The 9539-nt window shown below is 40.3% G+C and overlaps 1 protein-coding gene across 1 annotated transcript in view; it reads right to left on the reverse strand.

The window, feature by feature from the left end:
• LOC108250473 (ribosomal protein S6 kinase alpha-2-like) overlaps positions 1 to 7944 on the reverse strand; it is an 18249-nt gene extending 10305 nt beyond the window's left edge. The window contains exons 1-8 of the mRNA XM_037979649.1: positions 7375 to 7944; positions 5172 to 5288; positions 3739 to 3820; positions 2771 to 2851; positions 2033 to 2112; positions 1635 to 1741; positions 1498 to 1535; positions 1255 to 1397 (exon numbers count right to left, since the gene is read on the reverse strand). Coding sequence (XP_037835577.1) covers positions 1255 to 1397; positions 1498 to 1535; positions 1635 to 1741; positions 2033 to 2112; positions 2771 to 2851; positions 3739 to 3820; positions 5172 to 5288; positions 7375 to 7479 — 753 coding nt within the window. The 5' untranslated portion in view covers positions 7480 to 7944. The remainder of the gene's footprint in view (positions 1 to 1254; positions 1398 to 1497; positions 1536 to 1634; positions 1742 to 2032; positions 2113 to 2770; positions 2852 to 3738; positions 3821 to 5171; positions 5289 to 7374) is intronic.
• Between the last annotated feature and the right edge of the window lie 1595 nt (positions 7945 to 9539).

Below are 9539 nucleotides of genomic sequence, written 5' to 3' on the forward strand. Positions count from 1 at the left end.
AGGGGTTAGGGCCTTTTGGCCCTGGGCTAGGGTTAGGGTTAGGGTCTCCTCAGGGTTGAAGAGGTTAGGGCCTTTTGGCCCAGGGTTATGGTTAGGGTCTCCTCAGGGTTGAAGAGGTTAGGGCCTTTTGGCCCTGGGCTAGGGTTAGGGTTTCCTCAGGATTTGACTGGTCAGGGCTTTTAGCCCTGGGCTAGGGTTGGGGTCTCCTCAGGATGTGAGGGGTCAGGGCTTTTTGGCCCTGGGCTAGGGTTAGGGTCTCCTCAGGATGTGAGGGGTTTGGGCCTTTTGGCCCAGGGCTAGGGTTAGGGTCTTCTCAGGGTTTGAGGGGTTAGGGCCTTTTGGCCTAGGGCTAGGGTTAGGGTCTTCTCAGGGTTTGAGGGGTTAGCGCCTCTTGGCCCTGGGCTAGGGTTAGGGTCTCCTCAGGGTTTGAGGGGTAAGGGCTATTTGGCCCTGGGCTAAGGTTAGGTTCCCCCCCTAGGGTTTAAGGGGTCAGGGCCTTGTGGCCCTGTGCTAGGGTTAGGGTGTCCTCAGGGTTGAAGGGGTTAGGGTCTTTTGGCCCAGGGCTAGGGTTAGGGTCCCCTCAGGATTGAAGGGTTAGGGTTAGGGTTAGGGTTAAAAAAAACCTTAGGAGACCTTAACCCTTGCTCAGTGCGAAAAGGCCCTTGCCCTGATCCAAAAGGCAATAACCTCTTAAACCCTGAGGAGACCTTGACCCTTGCCCTGAGCCAAAAGGCCCTAACCCCTTAAAATATCTCTATATTCCTTTATTTTAACTAAATTAGTATATATATTTATATATATAAATAAATCTTTTTTTAAGCTTGCTTTTTTCAACATTTAAATAATTCAAAAAGAATATCAAATCCATATTTATTTTGTTTTCATATTTGTTTATCATACAAGCAAACAAAGACATTTCCCCCCGATGTAACTGACAGATGTCAGTTAATGTTAACCTCCTTCTCCATATTAGTAAAATAAGCCACCAGGCTAACAAAACAATCTGACTTTAGCAGATGCATGATTACTGAAAGTAAACAAACTTAATCTGGTAGATAATTAAAAGGCTTTACTGCCAAAAAAGGCCAAATAAGGAAACCAGAACACTGGCTTTTTATCAATTTTTATAATAAACTCAAGTCTTTACTTTATAAGATGCTTAAAATTCTGTAAGCAAACTGACAGTCAGTAGGGATGAAATATTTGGATTATGTCAGTGTGAAAGATGACATTTTAGGATTTATGAGTCCTTACCATAAGAACACCAAACGACCACCAGTCTGCACTTTGTGTGTGTCCTCTTCTGTTCACTACCTCAGGAGCCATGTACTCAATAGTTCCACAGAAAGAATAAGCTCTTTTATCATGATCAATGGCTTCCTTACTTAGACCAAAGTCTGAACAAAAACACAAAACAGACAAAACCCAAAATAAGACAATACAGATAAAAATGCAGAAATAAAAATACTGATCTGCCTCGTTGGAGCCACCACCGACCAGTTATCTTTATGTGTCCTTGTTCATCCAGAAGAATACTGATGGGGGAAAAAAAGAACACAAAAATCAATTTTGGGCACATTATTTTGATATTACACACAGATAAAAAAAAATACAGAACTCTTATCTGGCTGTACTTTTCAGGTTTAAGGTCTCTGTAGATGATCCCAAGACTGTGAAGATGGTCCAAGGCAAGGGCCAACTCTGCAAGGTAAAACTTTACATCCTCTTCTGTAAACATTACCTAAAAGTAAAGAGATGTGGATGTATTTCAAGTCAACTCATACATTAGAAAATTAGCTTCCAACTTCAGCAAAAACTGAATAGTTGAAATTATTTATTTATTTATTTTGCTTTCCTCTTTGCAAACATCTTGCAAAACAAAATATCCAAACTAGCAGCTTACATCATGTTTACCATAAATACTCACAAATGATTATTCATTATCATAAAAGTAATAGATCAGATAATCCAGCAATTCTTTTTGATTATGTCTTTTAAGAGAAAGACACAGAGTATTGTGTAGCAAACCTACCTCTTTTGACAGACGAGTGAAAAGGTCTCCTCCTCGGAGGAAGTCCAGGATCAGATAAAGCTTCCCTTCTGTCTGGAAGGCTAGACACACGCATGGAGGCGCAAAGAGACAGATAAAACAGTGAAGCAACAAATAATAATGTCTTGTTGAAGTACTGGAGGATGTTTTGTTAAGATAAAAAGGAGTACAGTGTGCCTGCATCTGCAAGTGTGTACAATGGGGAGATAAAATCTGTATGATGTGATGGATGTGTGGTGGATAGAAAAAACCTTTCCCCCCAATTTGAACAATCAAAAAGCCCATTCTGTATATATAATATAACTCAGAGTTAACACTTACAAAGTTTGTAGGTTTAAACCTTCTACTGAAATCTCTCAGCTGTCAAAAATAGACTTTGCACAGACATTTAAGTCAGATGAATTAAACTTTGTGTGGTTTTGTGACCAGATTTATTAGGCTGCACATACAAATGTACAAAGTGTTTGTGTATGCATAAAAAAAAAAAAAAAAACGATCCTGTCAAAAGTTAACAAACATTCTGCAAAGGGCCTTTGCTGTCAAATAAAGATTTCATTGTTAAGCCCCAGGGCTGTTTGAAATGAGCCCTGAAAATATGTTCAAGTAAATGTTTTAAAAGTTTTACTTTATAGAAAAGGTAATGGAATAAATGAACACAAATGACTGAATATAAACATCTTTTCAGATGGAAAAGCTATAGGGAGAATAATTTCTACTTACCATAGTGCAGTTTAACTATAAATGGGTGGTTCACTTCGGCTAGGATGTCCCGTTCCATCTTAGACCGAACACGATCCCGAACTGTGAATTAAATAATCAATGCCATTAATAGAATTATGTTCAGGTCATATTTAAATGTGCATACAGTCTGAAACGTGTCTAATATCATAAGCACAGTTCTGCTGTCTGTGCATGTAGTTTTCTGCATCTATGTATGAAAACAAACATGTAAAACTCATTGCATGGTTAATACACATTTAGTAAATTATTAATTGTCGGACTTCATGTACAGGCTTTGTAAAAAATAAGCAAAAATCTAAATATAAACACTTTTATAAAAAAAAGACAACATCAGCTGGTTGTAAAGTGTGCACTTTGGTTGAAATCACATCAACAGAAATTATTGCAGCATCTGTCTCCCTGTCAGGGTGAAATTGTAATTCTTCCAATTCCAGGGGTGCAGATTAAGAGGATTTAGGCTTGTACAAATAGACTAGATTAGAACATGACATCTCAACTTGCTTTCACAGTGCACCGTAGTTTAAAACAATCACAGTTGACGTAAAACATGCTTAACTGAATCAGGAGTACAAATTAACCTGTTTTAACTCAAATCTCCCTGAATGTAGGGCAAAAAAATAAATAAAAATACACCAACCACAGATGGGATGTTTTCTTTTTTAATCACAAAACTAATTTTAATCTTAAAAAATTATAATTCACATTTTTTACTAAAGACAATTTAGCCTTCTAACATAGCATAATGTCAAACTCATTAAAAAAAATAGTATCTTTTTTTTTTTTTTAGTTTCCAGGGACACATTTTAGTCCAGATGTGTTTTAATAATTATAATAATATATCAAAAAGTCAATTTAAATAGTATGTCCTAGGTTATTGTAGATAAATTGTCAGTAATATGAGTCCTTCCATATTTAATGTTTCATCTTTGTTTATTTCATTGAATTACCTTTGAGAGTGGCCTTCTTCAGGACCTTCATGGCGTACAGCTGTCCTCTGTCCAACCCTTTTATCTTTCTAACCAGGAACACCTGAAAGTCATCAGCAAATTTTGTAAAACTGTTTTTAAATAATTGCATAACTTTATACACATCACAATGTCTAAAAAAAGGTAAGCATACATATCCAAACATTTTAAGGTTCACAAAATGTCTTTGTAGATCATTAGTTGGGGCGGAAAAAAAAAAGATTACATCCTGATAGAACATATACACCAAACTCAGGGGAATTCTAGTTACAAGCTTAGACAAATCATTTAACCCACTGCATCAACCCACATTTTCTAGGTCACCAGGCTAAGGTAACATCACGTTCTGGAAAACAGCCAGGTGAGCGCTGTCGAGCAACAACAGCTAAGATTTAAACAAGGTCTGTCTGTAAGCTGGCTTTCCAGGCCACACTGTGTGACTCGACCTCAAATGTCTTTGCAGCTTCACAGACACCATTCACTCACCAGTGTCTGCCAGGTCTCTATGTGTGCCCTGCACAGACCTCTAATCTACAGCTACAAGTCAGTGTACCTCTGCTCATTTAAATAAGCTTAGTGATCTATGAAGAGGTTGTCAAGGCAGCTAATCTACAGATAATTGGAAATAGAAGGCTTATCATTAGAAGATGACTGGCTGTTAAACAGCCAACACACACACACACACTTACACAACAGCCACAATTAAGTGGACAGTTCTTGCTCATGATTTAGTGCATTTTTTATTGTAAAGGGTTGTTAATTTTCACAGCTTGATTTATGGTTCTAGGGTGGCACAGTGGTGCAGTGATTAGAGCTGTGGTTAGGGATGTCACTTCCAAGCAAGACGTTTGCAGGATCTCCTCCTGGCCTTGGGGATTTTCTGAGTACTCCAGTTTCCTCCCACAGACCAGAAACATGCATGTTAGGTTAACTGTAACTGTGAATTGTCCCTAGGTGTGAGTGAGAGTTTGAATGGTTGTCTCATTTATCTCTGGGTGGCCCTGTGACGAACTTGTGACCTGTCCAGTGTGACACCCCCCCCGCCACACACACACACACACAATGACTGCTGAATATAGGAACCAGCTCCCTGCAACCCAGAAATTAAAAAAATAATAATTGTTTAAATGAGGTGTGATGAAACAGGAACACATTTAAAGCATGTAGGACAGTGGGTCACAAAAATCAGAGTTGGGGGGCCTCTGCTTTTAGTAAACCTGATTTCTTAAGGGAATTTTCTTCACAAATTTTAGTGAATATTTTGTGTGGTAGTTGATTTTTGTCTGATCTTGTCAACACTTGGCTTATCTATTAGACCCATGGCTCGTTATTTTGACCGTCTTTCCTTGAAGAAGCTCTGTTTTCTTAGCTCCTAGTCAGAAATTTGCAGGTCTCAGTGATCAAGGTTTCTGTACCTTTCCGTAGGAACCTTGTCCCAGAACTTTCAGTAGCTGGAACTGAGAGGGGTCTGCTTTCTCACAACCCTCCTTAACATGGTGGCTGATGTCAATCTCTTTAAGTATGCTGTCATCCTGGGGAAAGAAAAGCAGATACAATTGGGTGGGTGAAGACTGCAAGCAAAAATAAAAGATAAGTAAAGCTGAGGAGCTGAGGAGATAAACAAAAAGTTTAGTTAAGACAGGATCAAGATGAGATGAAACATGCTTGGACTAATCAGTCAGCAAAGCAAATTATCAACCACCAACATAAGACACAAATTATATTAACTGTGATAAATAAAAAGGTACTATAAATCTGTAAGATTATCAGTCAGTGAAACGTTACCAAGTGCAAGAGACCATAAATTAATTTAGGAAAATATAACAGATCAAGTATGAAATAAAACCAGTTTACTTCATGCAGATTTGAGGCACCTTAGCATTCCGTTTCACAAAAAGTGGCTACTTCTAAATAGCTTAAACACATGCTCTGTCATTGTTATCTCTGCATTGTGGTATTTAATAATCTTTGATTATTTTACAACTTTGAGAAAGAAAAGTCACCTGCGTCACATCTGTCATGCAGTGATGCTTGAGAATCGAATGTTGGAGTGCCATTAGTGTTGATGGACCAAACTAAAGGTTTTACATACTAACTTGGGAGAACCATATAGATAGAAGACCAGCACTGACTGTTGTAGAGTCATCTTTTCTAATTTCCGTTCCTGTTATTATTTCCCTTATGGCACAGATGCTTCTACAGTGAGGGCTGGTTTTCTGTAGGTTCAATGTCCACAAAACATCTGTAGCAGCAACAAACACACTTATATTGACATAACTGTCAAGTTTCCTCATTAAAAGCAAAGTCAGAACTTTTTTATCCCATGAGTTGTTATAGATTCACTCCCACTAATTAGTTTGCTGGTGGTTCTTCTTAATGCAGGTTCATAATTCAATAACCTAAGTACTCAAGTAAATACACTTTTCTCTAATCGTCTTATAAGCTGATTAGAGAAAACACCTTCATGTTACCCCAAAACCTATTAAAATGCACCCCAATTCGAACATTTCACCTGCTATATACTTTTGACTGATTTATTTAAAACAAAAAGTCCTTCTCAGCAGGACTTAATGGTGTGTCCCAGACCTTAACCTTCACGTTCTACAACCTTGATCTCAGCTGGATATACAATATATTGTAAAGTTTGCTATTGCTAAAAACCTTCCATAAACTATTTTAGCACTCTAAGTCACACGTTGGAATATGAACTCATACACAACCATCCACACCATAAAAGGACGCAAAGTGTGTCTTTTAGTGAGCCAGCTCAGTTGCTTCTTTGAAAATGTCTGTTACTGAATATGAGAGGCAAATTATAGGTAGGTATAGTTTTCCATTAATAGTGATTTGTCTTTTTCATTACTGCATGATGATGTTTTTCAGCCCATAGAGAGCAACTTTTGTGAATATGGGTGCATATTTTTAAAACAGTGAAGTAGTTTTGACGTTAATAACTGAAAGAAAGCAGGTTTGAGGCTGCAACAACAGCTACTGAGATAATTATGAGTTTGATCTCACCTCCCCAGGGGGAGAAGTAAGGAGCGAAATCTCCCTCATGAAAACATCACATTGCATTTCTGTAAAAGGACAAACTGCTAAACAGGCAAACACACACAACTCTTGCCTTTCAACAGGACAATCACACAAACTGGTAGATAGTCAACTTTACTCATCAGGAATCATGTTTAGAGCCCAGACATATTGGTAGACGTGCTGAAAAAGCCTGAAATGTATTTCTGTCTCCCCTGCTGGTGTGTTTGGGGCTATAAATAGAACTCCACTGCTGTGGCTTTCACCTGAATCAGTCTGTCTGGATCCATTTATCCAAAAACCTGCGTGTCTGCCTTGTGTGCGCCTGTTTGAGAGTCTGTCGGACCGTGTTTTCTGTATCCTGTCTCACACTCTCTCTGCCAAAACTCATCTCCATATGGGCCTGTGGCTTCTGTTGTTTTGGCAGACAGGGACAGGAGCATGATGCGCTGTCATGTGAACGGACACTCTTCACACACACACACGTGAGATGTGACCTCTGTGTGTTTGTTAGAATCTAGATGCGCACACGGCGGTGTTGTGAGGTAGATGCCCGTGCGTCCGGCAGGTGTAAATATTGACACTAACCTCCAGCGGACAGAAACCAGCGCTGTTCTTGTTTCGTGCTGCCTTGTTCTTCAGGTAGATAGAAAACCATCTCCGTACTGTAAATTTGCGCGTGCTTGCATCCATGACAACATGCAGACCTGGGTGTTTATCCCATAATGATGAACATCTCCCTGCGGGGACTCCTCAGGTGGACACACAGGAACAGATGGGTGGTGTTTGTGCTTGTTTCCTATTTGTCCCGAAGCTTCTCTGTTGGCCCGTCCTCAACACGGCCGTCTGTCTGGAGTTTCTCCATCGTTCTGTTGCGCCGCTCGTCTCAGTCTGCTGATTTTCGGTCTGTCTCCCAGCTCAGTTGCAGTGGACTCCAGTGAGCACGCAGAGCTGTTAATCCACGCAGCCTCTCAGCGGGGATGACTACCTCCGGGGCTTCGGGGATTGTCCTGTGTGTTTTGCAGCGAGGCGCGCTGCGTCAGGCTGCAGGGAGAGGTGACGAATAAAGCTGTTCCGCTGAATCAGGAGGTGTGTGTGTGTAAGAGAGAGCTCCCTCCTCACATCTCTCTGCCTGTGCATGTGCACGTTTATCCCCTGCTGCCCTCCTCCCCCCTCCAGCTTTCTCTCTGCAGAACAAGGGATTGTCAGCAGCAGTCACATTGTGTGCGCCACCGGCGAGCTCCAGGACCCCTCCCCAGCTGCCTCTCCTGCCTTTCCCAGCAGCACACAGCAACAGCTGGTGAGGTCACATGATGCAAACCTGCAACCTCTACCAGGCATCTTTGGTGCATTCAACACAGATGCAGACGGAGCATTTCTGTTTTAAAACAAACAAAAAAAAAAAAACCTGGGCTGTTAGCTGGAGGGCAACAAAAGAAAGTCCTCTGGCTTCACATCAGAATTCAGTGCAGTATTGAGAACAGCAATCAATGCTACAAATACTGACAGCAGCAAGGCCAGCAGTCACAGGGAGAACACCATGATCTGTTCTGATCAGTGAGCATGGGTGTGTGTATTTGGATCTGTCACATCAGCAGCTTTTGCAGAGCTGCAGTGTTACATAACCCCAGACAGAGAAAGGCAGAGGAATGCCAGTGGACACTGATGAAAGCTGGGGGGGCTAAATAAGGACTGTTGCTCTACTGAAGTTAAGTGTCGGCAGCTGACCTGGGCGGTAATTGAATCTAATTCAAATTCATCAACAAGGCCAGTTTACCAATGCACCAACTGTGATCCATGAACCTAAAGTCTTCCAACACATAAAACTCATGGTGTGGTCTTTGTGTGTGTGTGTGTGTGTGTGGCAGGATTTGGACTGCATTGGGATTTAAAAGGACCAAATTTTTCAGGACATTTTAGCACTATTAAAAAATGTAATCAAATGTGTTCAGTCAATCTGCTGTGCTCTGTTGTGGGTGGGGATTCAGGATTATAGACTGATAGCTTTGTCCCGGTAGGATTACGGCTCTGTAAGGAGATCACAACATGAATATTTATATGCACTGACAGGCGGAATGGGACACAGACAGCCTCAGATATAGTACTGTTACTGTAATACTTTATACTGCATAAACATATTTTGGCAGATGGCTCTACCATGTTTTGCCACCAAGCTCTGTTAATGAAGGTTGGTTTCACAAACATTTCCAAAGCATATGGGTGCATTTAATCATATAACATTTAATAATGAAAAACAATCATACAGACCAGATTTTTTTTCTTATTGACACAAAAAAATTACACTTTACAACTATTCATTTTTGTAGTTTCACTCAACAGCGAGTGTCTACTGAAAAAGAAAACAGTCCCAGCCAATCAGCTCAAAGAGAAATAGGACAGCTCATCACAGGAAGTAGAAGCACTCTGAGAGCGCAAACCTCCACCAAGGCCATGGGGTCATTAAAACAAATTGTAGGAACTGGATCAAGACCTGGAACGGCACCAAAATTTAATCCCCTGTCTTTTAGTGATAACCCAAACGTTTCCTGACAATTTCATCAAAATCTGTTCATTAGTTTTTAAGTATTCTTGCCAGCAGATGGACAGATAAGCAAACCAACCAACACGATCAAAAACATTATGACCTTGGTGGAGGTAACAAGTCACTATTGACCAAAGCATTTATGAGTACATGAAAAAAAAGAACAGCTAAAATTAATTTCAATGCGCTTGTGTGACATCTTATGTAATGT

The sequence above is a fragment of the Kryptolebias marmoratus genome, linkage group LG15 (assembly GCF_001649575.2).
Source record: "Kryptolebias marmoratus isolate JLee-2015 linkage group LG15, ASM164957v2, whole genome shotgun sequence".
NCBI classification, from domain to species: domain Eukaryota; kingdom Metazoa; phylum Chordata; class Actinopteri; order Cyprinodontiformes; family Rivulidae; genus Kryptolebias; species Kryptolebias marmoratus.